The sequence below is a fragment of the Anopheles nili genome, chromosome 3 (genome assembly GCF_943737925.1).
Source record: "Anopheles nili chromosome 3, idAnoNiliSN_F5_01, whole genome shotgun sequence".
Classification (NCBI taxonomy): Eukaryota; Metazoa; Arthropoda; class Insecta; order Diptera; family Culicidae; genus Anopheles; species Anopheles nili.
The window spans coordinates 45,501,382-45,521,672 of NC_071292.1; the positions used below are offsets into that span (position 1 = coordinate 45,501,382).

The 20,291-nt window shown below is 43.8% G+C and overlaps 2 protein-coding genes across 2 annotated transcripts in view; one reads left to right on the forward strand and one right to left on the reverse strand.

Annotated features, from left to right (window-relative positions):
* Positions 1–15,164, reverse strand: part of LOC128726078 (eukaryotic translation initiation factor 5B) — a 44,131-nt gene extending 28,967 nt beyond the window's left edge. The window contains exons 1-3 of the mRNA XM_053819864.1: positions 14,776–15,164; positions 11,924–14,668; positions 11,721–11,853 (exon numbers count right to left, since the gene is read on the reverse strand). Coding sequence (XP_053675839.1) covers positions 11,721–11,853; positions 11,924–14,668; positions 14,776–14,837 — 2,940 coding nt within the window. The 5' untranslated portion in view covers positions 14,838–15,164. The remainder of the gene's footprint in view (positions 1–11,720; positions 11,854–11,923; positions 14,669–14,775) is intronic.
* A 965-nt stretch (positions 15,165–16,129) lies between these two features.
* LOC128724424 (uncharacterized) lies at positions 16,130–20,039 on the forward strand. The gene is made up of 4 exons (XM_053818150.1): positions 16,130–16,165; positions 16,269–17,247; positions 17,319–17,414; positions 17,635–20,039. The coding sequence occupies exons 1-4, from the start codon at positions 16,130–16,132 to the stop codon at positions 20,037–20,039; spliced, it is 3,516 nt and encodes a 1,171-aa protein (XP_053674125.1).
* Positions 20,040–20,291: the final 252 nt, after the last annotated feature.

Below are 20,291 nucleotides of genomic sequence, written 5' to 3' on the forward strand. Positions count from 1 at the left end.
CATCAGCAATTTGTATCTGACACTATGGTAAAAGAGGTACGATAATATTATTCAAGTGAGGACCAGCAGCAAACGACATCTCCACGCACAAATGACAAGGTATGGAGAAGAATTTACGTACGGCTAACTACGCAGGCAAAAGGTAATGAGAGAATACATTGCGAATAATGCCCCTAGCCGACTGCGGGTTACTCGATTATTTTTCAGTTTTCTTTACAGACTTCGGAGACATAAGATGAACAGAAAAGTTGAAGTGAAAAGAGCGCTCATGCGACAGGAACAGGGATATTTTATAGCTTACGTGATAGGTGAAGATTGAACGAAAACGAGTTTTTGCACCGATCACGGACACGTTTTTGTATATTACTGTTTAAGCAAAATATATAACCACCGAAACGAGGATATTACAATTTTAAATCATAATTAAAGCTTCCTTTCGTGCCGTCCATCTCTTGATATGAATTCCTTTTAACAAACATGAAGTTCTGAGCAAATCCTGATCAACTTAATAAATTGTTCAACAATATATATATCATTTCTTACGCGAATAATCTTCAATTTGAAACATTGATAATAGTAGGAGGATTTATTTAATAAAGCAACGAATTGTAACACCCATTTGAAAACGTTATGCATAGTTTATCCTATGAATCCTGCATTCATAACTTTAACTCCACACTGAGACACGCATACGAGTAACATGCGTATATCGTCTTAAAATAGGAACATTCGAAAAGAGTTACCACCCAAGCACAGGCAAACCGGAACAGAAAATCAAACATTAAATAGATGGGACGTGAACCTACGCTGCCTTTCCTTAATGAAGATACATCCCACCATCACTTATCTGACGTATTAAATTCAATTCTTGAATTCTTGAAGCATTCACGTTTGGACAGCACACACAAATATTTATTACGAATCATGCCTACGGTTTCCACGTTCAAAGCAGCATTCATTTTTATGGTTGTTTAAATGCTAAATATATATATTACCCCCCACAGTATCTGTATTGTAGGTTCTTGTAAGTGGAATGGATATAACATTTTTGAGGTATTGGAAAGCTAGTATAATGCTTCCAAGAGAATACATTCTCCATTTTCGATATAAAATTAAGTGAATGCACACAATATGTAAATGTACTTTTAAGCGGTATCTAAGCGCAGCGAAAAGCTAAAAAAATCACTATATTTTACTGCACAAAACACTTACGATAGTGCCAGTATTTCCCCAGTACTAACTCGACCATTTATGCACATGCGCTACAGAAGTAGCGCTACGGACGGCCTAAGAGCAGAGGTCTAAGAAATTTCCTCAACGGATCTCATAAAATTATCATAAGACAACCGGATACACGGTAGAACGTGCTCATGACGAGATCGTGATCGTGGAAATCCGACCGAACCACCGCCCAGGGCGCTACCGGAGCGTAACGTTTGCTTATTTTTTTTTTCGTTTTTTTTTCATTTACTTTTACATTTACCTTGCGAAGGCGCAGAGGACGCAGTCCCAGAGGACGGTGTCTTCGCAGCGCATCAAACGAAATGAATAAATATACTCATGCCCAGCGCGTCGGTTTTGAGGGATATCAAAAAAGGAACCGCGCATGGATAAAGAAAGCAGCAGCTCGTCGAATACGAAAATACTTTAAATTCAAACGAACCGACACACACACACCCTGCCGGCCGCAGCCAAATGTGAAAAAGCATGGGCGTAAAAAGATCGAAATCACTGAATGAACGCCCGTGTGTGTGGCTGTGCGTTCTATGTTTTTCTTTGTCATTTAGTTTCATAATGTGCTAACCACACAACGTTCAGCAATACCTCCACACGCAGGCGACTCCCACTTTCTTGTTACGCAAACAACCTCCGCGTCCGGAGATTTCCCTTCCGATTTTCCCTTAAGCGCTCCTCCTGCGCGCGGAGAAGGATTTTGTTTCAATTTTCCAATCATTCATATGCATGAGAGCTCACAGATGGGGCTCGCTTTGTGAAGCATTAGTGCCGGCCACGGTTGGCAACCGGTACGGTAGTAGTTTCGCCGGGGTAAAGAAAACTGACCCCATGGTCGTTGGTGCGATTTTCCTTTCTTATACGCACGCACGCACGCACGCACGCACACACTCTCTCTCTCTCTGTCTCGGATGCCGTACCATTCATCAGACGATCGGTTACCTCCCCCCATTCATTGAGCAGCAGTTTTCAAGCTCATTCATAACTACATGCCGAAGGAAACGTACGATGCGCAAGAGGCCGCAGGAATGGCAGCTGGCGACGAGGTTTCGAGCCATGGTTGCGTTACACTGCGTAGCCACGCAATGCTGTGCACGTTTGTTTGCCAAGCTGGCTGACGACTGAACTCTGCTGCTATTGAGCGGCTTACCTTGGCTGGAATAAACATTGAAATAACCACCGATGATGTTTTTGCAACATTGGTATATTATCCATAACTGCGTATATTAAAATTTATCTGAAATTTGCTCGAATTAGGTTAGGTTAATTGATGAGCATACCCTATTTGAGCTTAGGAATTGTGAATTCATATAAAGTTCAATTCAAATATATGACATATATGTAATCGAGTATATGGATGTATGCATTTACGTATATTATATAACAGCCACAGGCCTTCAAATGCGTAACGAACGAGCGTAGCATCTGGAAACCTGATTATATGACCCATAGATCTGTAAAATATCGGGAGTGAGAAAAATGTCATGTACAACGACCAAACGCTCCGAAAATACAGCTGTTGCGCGAATCTTTACACACCCCACGTAGAACAAGTGCAAGTGACAGCCCCCATATTATCCTTCCCTTAGCTAATGCCAGCAAGGATCTGTTGGGCCAGCATCGACATTCATCAAGACCCATTTGCGACCAAACAAACAAAAAAAATGGCATTGCAAAAAAAACCACCAAAGCGTGGGCCGCCCTCACAACGAAGCGAGGGCGTAGACAACGCAGGTGAGAAATGCAAACGGGGCCCCGTCTGGCGTGGGTGGGAATGTAAGAGCTTTCAGCGTCACACTGAAACCATTTTCTGCTCTCTACAGGGCCGGCTCCGGCGCGACGTTGGCTCGAGAGTTTACGAATCGATTTCATTCATGAAACGGAGCGCACCCTGCTGTTGCTGCTGCTGCTGCTGGTGATGATGGTGTTTGTATGCGCCCTTTCTATTGCGCTCTCTCATTCATTAGGTGGCCACCTACCCCCCCCACACACACACAACACAGGCGCAAAGGCCCCATTCGAACCCATTCACAATCTCCCGCTTGAAGTGTCGATAGCAGCAGCAGCAGTGCAAAAAAAACCCACCACCCATCGTTTTCGACGCCGAACTCGTCAAACCGTGCAATTTCGTCGTGCGGGCGAACAAAAAACAGGCAAAAAAGGCACGGCTGTCGGGACGGCAAGCAAGCGTGTGGTGTGAAGGGGGGCTGTATCCAATTACTTTCATTGATATTTCATTCAACAACGCCGCGCTCCTGCCAACCCTCAATCCCACACGGTGGCGCTGTTTGCGATCATGCAACCAAGTATGGAAGGCCTCTGGCTCAACTCGACTAGCCCGGCGAATCGAGCGAACGTTGCACGAAAAATCACGTTGCCTAGCTAATAACGATGGCCGGGATCATATTGGCGACGACGACGTTACGTAAGACATCCGGTCGAGTCGGGGGGGTGTTTTCTCCATGCGGCGAGAGTTGTTTTTTTTTTTAAATTAGATTTTAAAAGCAACGAAGGACATATATTTGAGCAGATCCAAGATCCAAAGTTCAGAAACATCCAAACAAACGCTTACAATGACGCTGTAACAGTAAGTTGTACCGTTTGTGGTGGGAACATTCAAAAAAAAAAAAAAGAAACCTCCTTCGGTAGATCCTTCGGCCCCTTCGCGTACGCCAATTAGATCGAACCCCGACAATAACACGTGGGTTCCGGTAATCTCGAAAGCAACGCCATTATCCTCATTATGCCCACTCCAACACGGACGCCAAACCGCCCGGGATCACGATGAATGGACGTTGTTTGACGTTGCGCTGAATGTTTGCGAATAGGAATTCGAATGGAATGCAGCGTCGATCGCGGGAGCGTTTTCCCGCGCGCAACAAAACACGATCGTGCGTTACCAATCGAGATCGACCAATCGTTTTTACGCAATACCGCTGGAACCAAAACGGGAAAGCTTAATACGGGAGCAACAGGCACACGGTACGACGCTACAAATACCAAAAAAAAACCCATGCGCGGTTTCATGCGTTCCCACGCCACCTGGAGACTGGCTCCTACGCACTTCTCCTACCCATCGCCACCCTTTGGCATTCGAAAATGAATGGAAACAGTGTGATCTCGTCACCATGTCGCGCTTTCTCAAGGAACGCGATGGAAATCGTAATTCTAGCCAAGGTGTGCATCGTCATCTGCAACCCAGGTCTCTTTGGAGCGCTAGTTCAGACAACACCGAGTGAATGTCACTTCGACAGTTGGGGGTGGTTTATCCGGCGTGACACCTTCATCTCCCACACACACACACACTGGCATTGCGTTGCAGCAATAGGCGAAAGGCGGAGGGGATGATCTCTGCCACATCTACAATTGAACAACCCGTGGTCGTAATTTTAGGATCGCCTGTGAATGATTGATACGTCTCGAGTTACGATCACAACCCACAAACCCCCGTCCTCACCATGTTGAAGGAGGGGAAGGGAAGAGTTGGAAGATGACAGGTGGTTTTCCCTACGACGCGCCACAGTTGGCAACGTTGGCGGAAATCGACACCATCTGGTCACCTGGCCCGGCCGGCCGCAAAGCTCGAGACCGAAGCGGTCGATTCTCGATCGACCTGTACCAACCACGTCGACATGAGGTTGACACGTGAACACACGTTGGTTGCTACCTACGAACGGCACCACGTAGACACGGGTGGGTAGGTTCTGCATTGGAACCCCGGTGACCAACGGTAGCAGGCGATCGATATATACACACACCACCCCGGCCGCGCTGGCGAAGGCCACCTGATTTTTGCTCGAGCCAAGGCGGACCGGGCGAGAATCGATGATGAATGCACCGTGTGTTATGCTGACACCGGCTGCGTGAAGCTAACCTGAGTCGTCTCAGGTTGTTGGGGTTTTTTTTTTGGTCGTGCAACTTACGATCTCGAGTTGAATTGCTCGACGATCGACGATATGATGATGATCTTGTTACCGAAACAGAAACTCATGGCAGTAGATGGTAACGTTTGAGTTAGTTGCTCTCACGCCTGAAGTGTACGATCGTGGATAGCGATGTAAGGATACAAGATGAAATTAAATTGAAATATGTTCCAAAATGCATCGTACAAATTGTACTAATATTCCGGCCACTAGCGCTGATTGCAGCAACAGTGCAACGATGTAGCATTTTACATGCACGGCATCAACGGTACCAATTCCCCTTCATCAGCATCGTCATCATAATCAGGCTCATCAGTTGGTATGCGGTTTTTGTGGTAACATCAGAGCTCTATGCTTCAAGATGCTTAACTCATGGCGAGATTCAATACCATACATTAACACTACTGGTAAGCTTACGTCCAACGGTCCAGAGCAAGATGGATGGAGTGGATGCAAGTCCACCGTTCTGCCGTTCGACATGCTCGAAGAATTACTTTTTATGGTCTTACGTGACTTCAACATCGGTCAGAGGAACCAAACAATTGTACCAACCGATCGATGAGTCGCACGAACATGGACACCTTTCAATACACCGCAACAATCCCATGTGCTGATTATATCCCAGAGAGGTGCAAGAACAGCGTGCATTATGGGGCTTGCAAACGACGCCAAAGCTGTAGGACGTGACCGATCGTTGGGACTGTAGCGCTCATTACCATCGTGAGAGGAATATGAGCGCAGGTGGGCGGAAATTATACTGATTTGTTTTGTTTTATTGCCTAGAATGACATTATTATACCGCGCCAACGTGTTGGGAGTGGCATGATTCACATGCTTAAGGTTAAGTCTGAGCATTGCTTGTTATAAAAGGTGGATGAAGAAGCAGGGGATAATGCCTGGAATAAATGTGGAATTGCTTGCAACTCCTTGCGAATGACCTCAAACTACGGATACATATCGTAACTTACATCGGAATGACAAAAAAACGTATTCTTTTTTGTATATGTTTGAAATGGAAATCAAAGTTTGACCATGCTTCGAATCTCTTACTCTCATTGATAAAAAAGGATAATATTTAAACACAAAACAATGGTTGCTTATTTTATGTCGGAATTGTAGAGAAATACTGAGAAAGATATAAAGTCAAACCGAACAATGTATAATAAACATTCACTAGTACTTCTGCTTTTGAATGAATTCAGACGCAACTTTCTCTTTCTGTAAGTTAATTTCTTAACATACCCGCACAAAGATACATGATTACTGATCCAGAAGAGTAATTTCCACACAATTCTCAGCGAAAAGGCTGCCTGGGCTTTGCTTGGCAAGAACCAAAACGGCACCAGAGCGGAACTGGTAACTTTTCAGCCAAAAAGGTTGATTCTTCTGGCATGAATACCCATGAATGGAGGATAGTGAATGAGATCAAGTCGCCGTTATGCCGCGGCTTCGTCTTCCTCTTTCCCGTAAACGAGAGCCTAATACATTAGTGTTCGTTTCTAGTTCCAGGCGAACTCTGCGCCCATTTTCTCCCAGCCGTTTGTTTACATCCATAAAAAGCTGCACATCCAGACGACTGGAGTCGCCAACCGAGAAGAATTGCGGCGTCAATGGGAACAACTAGACTGTAACGTGCTGGTGTCCAGCCACCCTAGTCGCCATGTCTTCGGTCGCCATATAAATCACGGCGTCCTCCAATTATAGCCAGAATCCACTGTGCACAAATGCACGAAAGAACTCAACGAACATAACGCTAGCGTACAGAGACTGAAATCATGTCAACATTATCTATTTTGTGCAACGAATTCTTATTGACAAAATACCTTAGGTGTCGTAAAAATGATCAAATGCGATCACTCGAAACTAATGTCGTACGTCGGGCGTACTGACGTTGAGCATATATCTTAAGCTACATTTTACACCAACGTGCTAGGGAAAAACAAAAAATAAACGTTGATAGCAATGGGAAATTAAACTCGAACCCAGCAATTTAGGACATGGTATCACGAAAGTGAACTCGTCAATGAAACCAGTCCCGTGGTAACGTCGGAAGAAATCGTACGCCTCTCTCTCTCTCCTAGTGACCCATTCTACCGGACCCAACATGCCGGCAAGTATCAGCTTTTTTGAACGACTGGCTCTTTACCACGTCCTCCACACCCGGGGAGAGTCCGTGAGATACAAGCGGGGATATGCATTTTTGTCGAAAACTGCTCGAGGGCAGACAAGCAGCAAGCAGTGAAGCGACAACAGGCAACTATCTCTTGCCGTAGTTTTCCTTTCACAGCCTGGCTTGGCTTGTTTCTTATCGCTACCAAAAAGGAAACAGTAACCCGTTCTTCACGATCCGATGCCCGCACCTCTTCTCAACCAGCCGGTCCAATGCCAACGCTGCAGCTACGACGGCTCGAATTTATGCAACCAACCGAGACACGGTGCATTTCATTCAGTAAAATCTTCCAATCGCGACCACCACTTCCACGTAACCACCGCCAAACCAAGTGGACCAAACAAGTTCTTCCAACGGCTTATGGACACTTTTCATCCAACAGCACCTACTGGCTTGTATGTCGCTAAATACAGACCACAACAGTAAGCGATAAGTGGAGAGTAAATTGTTCTGAAGTTTAGCTAGATATATTCAATATTATGATACTAACAGCATATTCACTGCAATATAAGTAGAGGTGATAACAGTTGGATAACTGTTGGACAAACTATGTTCACACTTTCAAATCAAAGCAAATCAGGACGACGCTTTTCTCATTCATAATTACGACTAAGACGTTTAAGAGTCCCTACTATATTCAATGACTACCAAAAAAATTAGTTTAAACGTGATCAGCATACAGCTCATCTCTCCGAAAGGTGATTTGAATTTAAATCTTTACATCATGAACATATATATATATATAATAATGTTCATAAGTTTTAATTACAATGTTATGTAGATATAAATTTGTAAAAAAAAACTATAAATATACAGCACCTGTACAAATGCACAGCAAATCCACATATTGTGTAAAATTATCATTCCATATGTGTTTAATGTCTTAGGAAACTATTAAAGTCTATGCAGCTTGCAGTTAATGCGGAGCATTATCATGATTCGAGGTGCATAGCAGATTATAAACAAATTTCCGGTCGCTATCAGTAGTTATTGAAAAAATAGAACTATTAACGAGTAATAAATGAAGCGATGTGATACACCAGTGATTAAAACTGTTTCTTTATTTAGGGAAATTATTACTGTTCATGTTCTTTGACCTTTAGGCGACCAAAGGCTTTATTCACACCAAAGTCTTGTGGTGCAACAAACAGATAAGGTTGAATGTCCTTCCCATTAGTAGCTTTGGGTAGCTTTTTATAGAATAAAGTGGTTGAAGCATTAATAGATTTTAAATTATAGATATCGTGATCCAAAAAAAGATATCATGTATGACTGTTATAGTCCACATTTATGTTTAGTGTGAACTTTAGATAAATTCGTACAGTATTTATGGATTTAGCTTTGGCAATCAAAATACACGCGCCTTTAACGTCTATTTATCTATGTATCTTTTGTACGATTTTTCTTTTTTTCCCGTTAGGCGGAATTTAATGAAGAATGTTTGTGTTAGAATATTGGTTTGTAAAATAGAAAAAAAATTATCCATACTAGAAAATGCTACGTGCAAATGAAAATCTTTCTAATGTTCTACTGTTTATGCTAAGGCAAGTAATAACATTTCAGGACTTAAGATAGTACATTTTGTTCGCGTTATTCAGAAAGCGAGGGATCAGCAAAAAGCCTAAAGCAAAAAGATCCAATTATTAGCGGAGGTGGGATTCAAAAAATTGAAATCTTGGCTCGCCTTTTTCACCGTACACCTCGCGACGCGACTCCATTACGCCCATCTGCAACAACACCCGTGCAGCCAGCGGGTTGGAATTCAAGTTCGCCCACCTGGATAGGAATGTGACACAACGATGTAGACACAAGCTCCAAACGAATTCGATTTTCGGATTAGAGGAGGCGTCCTTCGCCATCTTTTATGGCACGCGAGCATCGCGTGGGTCAACAATTACACCAACACCAGCGGCAAGCACTAAATAGAGAGTTAACATCCACCGTTCACTGCCAAAGTTTGTCCGCTATACATATAAAATACTTTTTTTCCCTTCTCGCGACCTAGTGCTATACCGGTTGTGTAAATCTTAAACCTTATGTGTATATTCAAATGTGAGTAGACGCGTGCGTAAATCTGGACCTCAACCAATCCGGCAGGCCGGGCTCTTCGAATGGAAATTAGATATACCTCCTGCCAACACTAAGCATCTCCTACCGATCATCCGCCACCATTTAACAGTCTCCAGGAAGACTTTTTGCCATCTTGGTCTATTCGAAGTACATTAAATTTTCATTGATGCCTTAACAAGGGCTACAAAATCGGTGCAATCAATTTTGGTCTCTTAAAATTTTTTTTCTTGTAAATAATCTCTACGAAAAACTGAACTAAACGTGATTTTGAAATATGTAACATGATGCTAATGTAGGAGTTTAAATAATGCCTTTCTGTTTCATTTGTAAAATAAACTACATAAATTGGTCGATAATAATGCATAAACAATCAAAAATTAACTATTTAATACAAAAAAAGATATATAAATAATTCCAATATATGTTGATCTCTATAAAATCTTTATCTATCTGCATGTATCTATATCAATTGGTAAGCAATTTTTAAAAAATAATATTTTTTCAATATCAATGCATTGTTAAAATTACATGCATCAATTATGTACAATACAGAATTTATGAATTAATTGAAAAAATATGAACAAATTTCTAATGCAGAGTAGATTACATTCATAGATTGGAAATTATTAAACTTTAAATCCTTCTATGAACTTATGTTGCGCATTATTAAATCGATCGCGCCATTTACTTCCTTCAGATAGCTTAGCTCTTCCGTTCTGCTGCTCGATTAACTTGCTTCACAGGTTTTGTATTCCTTCGCTTCCTATCTAGACAGGAAATCACGATATTGATCCGGTTTGCTTTCTTTTTTTCATATTAGAGATCATTCGAGATCATAAAGAAAAACCCGAGTACCTCTACGACACATTGCTACTGTTGATGCATGGTGGAAACGGCGACTATTCTTTCCAGGGAGAATGGTCAGGAAATGGTCATTACATTATCTGCGATCAAAAGCGAAGATTTAAGCCGATTTACACCGTTCCATCATTTGGAAACTGGCATCTGAAATTCCGAAGAAGGCGAGTGGTTCGGATTGCATACACGAATGAAGAAAAACGCATACACTGAGCATAATACTGAGGCACTGAAAGAGCTCCAGCACGAACAAAACAAGCATATAAAAATGGAGCGAAAACATAAACAAGACAAGCAAACGTATAGAGATTAACAATATAAGATGCATATCTTAACTGCTACCGGTCGCGCTGGGTTATCGGTAGCATGGCTCATCGAGTAAATGGAAGCCATCGGATCCTATTGTACGGAAGAAAGTAACATTCAGACACAAGTCTGATTTCATGCGTTCCAAAAGTGTCAACTGAAGATGAATCAAACAATTTAATCGGATTCAGAAAAGTACAGTCACGTATGATACACGTATGCAATTAATAACCCAATCAATATGGTGCTTAATCTTCCATCTTACATCTTGAAAAGAAAGTTCTTCAATACTAAAAGATCTTAGAACAAACATGTAAACATTTGACAATTGATAACATTTTAATAATAATAATAATATCACGTTATGGCCCTTAAAATGTATTCCTATTATATGCTTACATAATGGAATATTACATTTAGTAAAATGATACAGGAAAATAAACACACTTCCAACACAAAATCTAGATAACCATTGCATGTCAATTATAAATCAATTTGCTTCAAATTTTAACAACATAAATTAATAAATCAATTGATTGATTACAACAAAGGCCAGACATATCTTTTGCAAGCTTTTCATACATTTATATGAACTTTTCGAAGAATCTCTAAATACAAGACACATTTTCTTATATTGGAGAGATATTAGCTATATAAAATGTATTAGTTTGCTTTAATTTACTTTGAATAGCGACCAATGAAGTCAAAACATAGCTCAGAATATGGATTTTGGCCAACGAGGCATCTATTATATACGTAAATCGCAAAGATAGACAAAAAATAATGGAACACGCTTACAACAAATTTTTAAGCATGATGCATTTGTAAAATATTTCACAAAATTCAGTCTCACTGTGTACACTTTGTTAGCGAGGAACAGTCGGAGAGCATATGCCCATTGATTCACTTAGCGCCCGAATGTATGCATCTATTTTAGCACCACATTTTACAGAGACAGGGAACGCTTCACACATTTCAAATTTGTTGACAGCAACGCTATTTTCGTCTGCTGTCCATTGTGCATTGCCATTTTCTCTTTACGATTCCTGGCAAGCGATCAAGAGCGAACAACGAAATGCCATTGCATCGAGTCCGAAACAAAAACAGCACCGACAAATTCCGAAACCTAATTTCCCATAACAAATCGCACTTGTACTTACTGGAATTGACGACGTTTTCAGGAACTCTAACAGAGCCTCGAGTGATCCAAGAGTCGATGCTTGCACGTACACACCACGATCACTAAGCTTGATGCTATTTAAAGCGGATTTTAATTCACGAGCCACTATGTCCCTGAAATAGTAGAAATGCACAAGCAAACAACATTAATATCGCGAATAAAATAGAATACTGCAGGACGTACCTGAAAATTTCCACTTCATCTGGTTTGTGGGCAATCTGAAGATTCAACCCTGCGATTGCTTTTTCGAGCTCTTTGGCCGCAATCTTTACACCTTGTGCTGCCATGATCTCTTTGTGCTCTACATACGCATTCTTTACACGCAGCTCCTTCATTGGTTGCGGCATAAGAAGTGCCTTTATCTGCGTCACGATGGGTCCTTCCGTTCCAGCCAAAATCATCGTATCGCCTTCACGCAGCTTTCCGTTGATTAAAATAGCATCGATTGTCGTACCCAGACCAGGTATGGCTTTCACCTCGAGCACGGTTGCTTGCAAATCATCGGAATACATCAGTCGCTTGGCCAGTTGCTTCTGGCAGAACTGGACTATCAGGAACAACAGATTTCCCATACCCTCGCCGGTTATGGCACTGGTCGGAACGAGAGAAACGTACGTCTTAGGATCGGGATTTTCATAAAACAAAGCAGCGTTGAGACCCTGTTCAGCAAACTGCACAATAATCTCCTTAGTGCGCTGCGTGAACTCCAGCTGTGTGTTGGATGCCTGCGCCTTCAGAATGTCGCGGATGTCCTTGCGAGGCATAGTGCTCCAATCGTATAACCGATCGATCTTGTTTAGCGCCACCACGAAGGGCGTGCGTTTCGATTTTAACAAATTGATCGACTCGATCGTTTGTGGTTCCAGTCCGTGCATAATATCCACGACCAGGATGGCGATGTCGCACAGTGAAGATCCACGGGATCGTAAATTGCTGAACGACTCGTGCCCGGGCGTATCGATGATTAACAACCCTGGTAGCTTGAACTGCAGCTCCTGGAAACCCTTCACGAATTTCGTCTGCTCCTTGATGTTCTCGGCCGGTACGTTCGTGGCACCGATCTGTTGCGTGATACCACCCGCTTCACCGTCCTGTACGTTCGTTCGACGCAGCTTATCCAAAATCTTCGTCTTGCCCGTGTCTACGTGTCCAAGTACACACACGACGGAAGCGCGCAAATTTTCGAGCGTCCTTTTCTTTTCCGCTTCCTGTGTGCGACTCGCAATCCGATCTAGCGCTCGCTGGCGCAGCTTCTCCGCTTCTCCCCGATGATCGTCTGCTTCTGAACTAGATTCATCATCATCGTCGCCGGAGTTATCATCGTCTTCAGAATCATCATTATCGTCGTCGTCTTCCTCATCATCGTCCTCATCCCTGTCGTCGTCGGAATCACGGCTCTCCTTCGACTCGACGGACTGCTGCTGACGTAGTTCTGCATTGGATTTTTGGGCTTCGTTTTCCCCGGTTTTGGCGGCTTTTCCGGCCTCTTCCTCCTCGCTGTCCGATACGTCCCACGACTCCTTCACTTCTTTTTCTTTCACCTGCTCGCCTTCTTGCGGTTTTGTCTCCTCCGCGGACGGTGTAGACTCCTTCGATTCTGACTGTTCCTTGTTGGCTTCTTGATTCTTCTTCGGACGAATCCTAGTTCCGGGGCGGGCACGCTTTTCGCCAGTCGTCTCAGGAATACCGATTCCCTGCGCCTTCAGTGCTTCCAGCATTGCTTGGGCACGTGCGCGGTTTTGCTTCTGTTTCGCGGTGAGTAATTTTCCTTCCGCTTTCAGTCGTTCCTTGCGTTCCTTTTCCTTTTGCTTTTTCTTTTCCTTCTTTTCTTGCTCCAACCGCACCTGTTCTAACCGGAACTCCTCGGCTTGCTCCTCAAGCTTCATTTTCTCTTCCTCCTCTTTGCGCAAACGTTCCTCTTCCTCGCGTATAGCCTTCAAACGCTCCTGCATGACGGCCAGCGCTGCTTTATTGGGCTTTTTCTTTTTCGTCTCGACGGGACCTTCCGCATTCTGGGCCTCTCCTTCCGCCTTTTTCCCGCTAGTTTCGGATTTTTCCGAAGATGCACTAGCTTCTTCCGGTTCCGGTTTCACTGATGACGCTTCGTTCTTTTTTCCCTTCTTTTTGCTTTTTTTGGATTCCTCGTTTGCTACCGGTTCCACCTGGGACGTAACTTGTTGCTGCTCTTTCTGAGTGTCCTGTTTGTGTGAAATCCTCGGCTGGCTTTCAACCGTTGGGGCTTCAACAGCGTTTGGTTCATCCTTTTTCTTTTTTTTATCCTTTTTCTTACTCGGCTTCTCCGCAGGAGGCACGTCTTGCTCAGCCACTGCTGTAGCGACAGGAGCTTTGCCCGAGTACTCCATGTCCAGTTCGGCCAACATACGCTCGATTTCGTCATCATCGTCATCGACCTTCTTCTTCTTTTTCTTCCCCTTCTTACCGCCCTTGCCGCCAGCATCCTCTTCCTCCTTCGCTTGAACCGAATTCTTGCCTTTGCCAGGATCTTCGGGAGCGACTTCATCCTCCATCGAATTTTTGCGTGAAGCTTCTTCAGGCTCCTCCTCGGGCTCATCCTGTTCGTCCTCATCATCATCCATCATTAGCAAGGAAAAGCCTGCCGGCTCAGGTTTGGTGGCTTTCTTTTTCTTCGTATCCTTGCCCTTGCCAGCTTTTCCTCCTTCATTATCATCATCGGAGTCATTACCCACCGGTGGTTCCTTTTTGGTGGATGGTTTATCCTTCTTTTTCGTCACAGCCATTTTTTTCACAGTCTCTGTCAACGTGGCCACATCATCTTCCTCGTCCTCGTCGCTATCTACAACCGGTTTCTTGGCTTTCTTCTCTTTTTTCGACTTTTTGTCATTTTTCCGATTTTCGGCTTCAGTTTCCGTAAGATCAGTCTGCGGTACGGATTCATTATCGCTGACACTAAAAATAAAAAGAAATAACAGATTCCCGGAAGAGAAATTAGGACAGGAGACACATTTACTTGCTGTAGTCTCATTGACCCACGATAACAGGAACGAAAAGCTTACTTATCCTCTAAACCTGCTCCGGCAGCAACCGCTTCCTTCTTGCCCTTTTTAGCCTTTCCCATGTTATCGCAGGTGTGCGAACTCTTTCACTTGCTGTCCTTACGAGGGAACCCAATGTTAAGCACGATCGTTTGAACAGTTACTGCAACGAGGTCGCTAGCACTAAAGATCGGAGGAAAGCGAGACCACGTACGTTACGCGAATCCCTGATATCCTCTCTAAGAAGAGGGGGGTCGATGTGTGACACGTTGATCGACACCGGTCCCACCAGTGGTGGACTCGTAAAACGACTTGTAGAAAGTCCTTTTATCAACGAACCAGCAAGCCAGCTTTCCGGAGCGTACGTTTTAATTCAACAAATATGTGAAATTTTAAGCAAAATGTTATCCATAAGATTTATAAAAAATATATGAAACTATTGTTGCTCACACAACCCTTTTCCTTTGCGATTTTGCTGTCAAAGAGCTGTCAGAGAGAGAGCTGTCGCGAAGAGTGTGTTTTGAACCGGATAGGTTACAACCAAACGGTTGGGTAAAGACGTTCCATGAGAGCGCTTGAATTGACGCATGAAGGGGGTCGAACTGATTTCGATTCGAGCTCGATTTGGGAATGCAAGTTTTTCGAACAATATCGATACAATATTTTAACTTTTTTGCTTTTAAAAGTTACTCAAAAATTCCAATTATGCACATTCGTCTTCTTGACTAAGACATAAGTTATTATTTTGATATTTTCATTATGATATGATCATTTTAAATTGAAAGATGTTCGTTGTGTGGATCGAAACATTTATTGTTCAGCACACATTTTATTTCTCTATTTTGTATTTTGTGATAGATTTTATTGCCAGAAACAAATTTGAATAATATTTACCCTCTTCGGTTCATGGGTTTGAACTCAAATTACTGAAGTGTTTTCAATTTCAAATTCAAATTGTAACGTCTTCGCAGAGTTGTTTATCGTTCGCGGTATGTTTTGACATGCGCCATCCTTAAAACTGCAGAGTGCAGCACGCATACGAAAACGAGAGTGTGATTCTAAACTGCCCAAGGATTCCTTTACTGCGTATGTAGTGCCTTTGTTGTGAGTAATTTTATAAAAAGAAACCGAAGCTCTTTAAGGCATTGCCAACACAGAAATTTGCCACACGTAAAAAGTGATTTTGAGGCGAAGCGTCGACATTGATCATACGCACTCACACTAATAACAACAAACGGAAAAACGGAATTTAGAAAAAACTGAATTTTCAACAGAAGCTTCAATTTTACACATAGCCTTCTGTGATATATTGTGTGTGGTTCGTGCGAGTTTTAATCCGTAGATGGATCAGTAGTCTAAGTGCTACATAAACAGCATGGATCGAGCAACTACAGTTTCGGACGCCTTGAAGGTTTGTAGAACTTTAACGATCTATTGTAGAGCCGCACAATTGTTTCCGCAGGCGTAAGCAAAAGCTTCACCACCTTTCTTTTTATTGCAATTTTCCTCTCAAGCGTCAACGGTTGTTGGCTGCCCAAACAATCCGCAAAGCCAATGAAATCAGTCCTGCAACGGCGCTTCAACTGCAGCACCGGCGATCTCCAAATATTTCATCTCCCAGTGCTTCATTGTATGTGCCTTCGGTTAGTAATGGTTCGGGTTTGCAGCAAAAATCACTTAACATCACCGAACTGGAGGAAGATAAAACAATTCATATGGTCACAACGCCGAGAAAGTATACCTTCGAACCGAAAGAGATCACGGCCCGGTCAACCATGACGAAGCAAGCCTCGTACGTCCCTAGCAAGCCAAGCGCGGGCAATTTTCTCTCTACCGGGATCGAGGAAATCCTGGCTTCCAGCTTTGCCGACAACATAAGGTGCATGGGACGATCGCTCCGCGAATCGGCTGCTAGCGTGCACGAGGATATGCAAGGCGATGTAAGCCTACCCCGTACGGCGGACATGAGTAAGCTGTCGTGCGATACTCTCTCCTCGTTACCTTCGGGAGCTCGATCAACTGACGGTAATGGCATTGGGAACTCCAACAAAGATCCGTGGGATATGTCCCAGCCGGCGTTCGATAACAGTTGGATGAGGGACAAAATCAACGAGTTGAGTCAGATGGAAGAAGCGAGTTTCCGTGCTGGCGATCACATGGAGTCCCGATTGCTCGAGGACGAAATGGCCTGGGAGCAGGAAATCGCTGATATACCGGAAATGAACGCAAACAAACGCCAGGTGAGCCCAATTAAGGGTGCACCGAAGCCGCAGCTAAAAGATCACGTGGATTTTTCGTGCTTTTCCGGATATTTGGCACAAGAGGACGATATGTCGCGGAAATATGCTGATGCAACCATGGAGAACGAGACAAGTGTCTGCTCCGTGGGACGTTATTTCATTAAAATGTCCGACGATCTGAAAAGTATCGTAAACGATCATAGTCCCCCTCATCGCATGCCCATGCCGTTAATTGACGTGACGAATGATATCGGTATGGTATAACTAGTGAAAACAGAATTGGAAGGAAATGAGTTAATAACTATACCATTTTTGTGCTTACAGATAGTCCACGGTTCATTACGAATTCCAAAAAGGATCAATTCAACAAGGAAAACAAGGAAAACTCACTAAGTGTTTCGTACATTGCCAAAGCAATAAGTAAGTTCAATATTCTTGGTGCATTTTTGTCTTCAACGAACTCTTTGCTGCATTTCTGCACCTTCGCAGAGAGGTCTAAAGGAAAACTTTCCTTAAGGAACGTTTGTATTCTAAGGCTGAACTTTGAACATTAGCGAAACATATATCTATGCTTTCATTTTATCTATATTGTTGTAAAATTTTGTATAACAATACAAGTGTTCCTAATTTTTTGTTACAGCTTCCATGGATTTAGAAGACTCGCCGCACAATTTTATCCACAAAGTTAAGCAAGTACACCGCACAAAATCGGAGCAAATAAGAGCGCCAACTGTGCAGCAAAAGCAAGGTGACGGTTTGCCAAAGTCCTACAGCGATCTTACTCCAGTAAATCGTGGGCATTCATTGAAACCAAACCTTCACCAGACAGCAAGTCTCAAAAATGAATCTAAACAGGTAATGCAAAACCTACCCAACAGGCAGCTCTCAGACACATTAAGCTTCTCTGAGTCAATGTTAGATGCATCCTCGGCTGTGCCAGCGCTACCGAACTCAAAAACTTCTAGCCCAAAATCCAGCCAGTCCTTATGGGCAAATAGTACAGAGCTATATCCCTTGAAAATGAACTCACCGATGACGGGGGCGAAGCAAAAGCCACTCGTCGATACATTCCGTGTGTCGACGGCCACAAAGCTGTCGGAGGAATACATGGAACTTCCATCGATTCCTAGACTGAAAGAAACGCCAAAGTGCCAGAAAAATATCTTCGCCGACCGACAAATTATCAAACCGAACCGCAAGCGTCGCTCGAGTTCATCCACTCGCCAGGAAATGGCTGGAGGACTGCGCGCAGAGCTGGAGCTGGCTCCAGGTATAATGCCAGCACGTTCTAAATCGCCCTCAAATCGGGCAGAATTAAAAGCAGCTAGCGCTAGTACGACTGAAGCTTCGGTACATTCCAAGCAAGCCGATCGAAACCAGTCATATTATCCAACTCCAAAAATTCCCCACCACAGACGAGTGGGTCCTTTAACGGCACTGCACGAACAAGGATATTCCGGAAAATCGCACCTCTCCCCGGAACCACGTACGGTCAACCGATCGCCTTACTCCTCACCGAAGTCTGTTGCCATATCGGAGCCTTCTGAGAGGATGCACGAGTACAATATCAGTGTGCCAGTGGCACCAACTCGGTCCGCTTCACAATGCTCTGGCAGCACGGAATGGAGCCACCGGGGTGATGGAACACTCCCGCTAAAGGCAACGCATAGCGAGCTGTCTTGGGGCAGCACACGGCTGCGCAAGAGCGAGAAAAAGACGCTGCAAATAAAAAACACCTCCAACCGCAAGCTGTTGGTAAAAGCCGTCATTGTCGGACCCGGGTATCAGCTGCACGGTGCGGAACAAAGCGATTTATTAACACTGCAGAGCCAAGAGTGTCGCACGATAACGGTCGATTTTTGTCCCACCGTCATTGGGCCGGCCATCGGAGCGCTCTCATTTCATCCGCCCAATGACACGCACATGCAACGGGTGGTAAGTTTGTATGGGTTCGGTGGAGAAGCATCCGTAAAAATCGAAGGCATCCAGAAGGGCCCAACTGGACCGTTTCTGGAGCTGGGAAGCGTGCGAAATCTAAGCCGCCCGTTGGAGAAAAGCTTTTCGCTGTACAACAAAGGAAGCCTGCCCGCGTTCGCCCGTATTGGCATCGATAAGAAGGGCCTGGATCAGGCACTGTTTGCCACGGTTGTGTACGTTCATCCGCAGCGATTGATCATTCCGCCGAATAGTTATGCTCACGTGAAGGTGGTTTTCAAGCCACGCCGGCAAGAGATTACCAAAATATTGCAAAAGCATGTCGACGTGCTGACCATCACAAATTTGCATATTCTGTGGGGCGATGAGCCGGCAAGGCACCGCATTCGCAAAACTATTGAACTGGCAAAGCAGAACGAACTTCTCGATCCGAAGATGGGCGCTTTGGAAACCATCTGCAATCAGTTCAGCGATGAGCAGGAGCCAGACGGGCTGGAGATGTTTTGCGAGCAGGTTTTTGATACTATCCACGAGCTGTTCCAGACGTTCCGGGAGTACGAGCTTGTGCTGACCATCGATCGAGCTCTGGACGAAACGATGATCGATCTTTCGATAATGGATGGTAACGATACGCTGTTCAAAACGATGTACGCCAGCTCGGAATCGGGATCTTCGCCCCGTCTGCCAGAGGATATGATCACACCGGTTGTGACGGGAAGCACCACTGCAGGCAAGGATCACGTTACTGGTCCACCGATAGCATCATGTTCTGGTGGTGGAGCACGAGTGCACAAACGAGATAGTGGAGAATCGTGGTCCGTTCGACCCACGATGCTGGAATTTCAGCCGTCTAGCGAACGTACGAAGCAGTTTATCATCAAGAGCAACTTCTATACCGCACAGTACTTCGAGTTGAATTGCAACTATCGGCAGCTGTTTCGTCTGTCACCCGCCGAGGGCCACATTCGGCCTGGGCAGGAAGTGGTGGTCAATGTGTCGCTACAGCATTCACAGCCAGCTGGGGCCTATGGCAAATTACAAACGCCGATTTTTGTGGTCGTCTACATCGAAAACGAAAAGATAAACATTCCAGTGCATATCTTACCATGAAGTTAACAGTTTAAACAGTTGCTTAACTCACAATTAACAAACTTACACATCTGCGTTTCTTGTTATATTGTAGTTAGAAAAAATGGAGTAGAATAATTGGATTAAAATTAGTCAGATGTAATGCACTTATAAATGTCAGATAATCTGTTGTATTACTAAGATATGCACTAACTTTTATAGGTATTCTTGGCGTTTCAATATTTATACTAAATATATTTTTTGAATTTTTATTTTGAGTTTACAAAGCGCGTA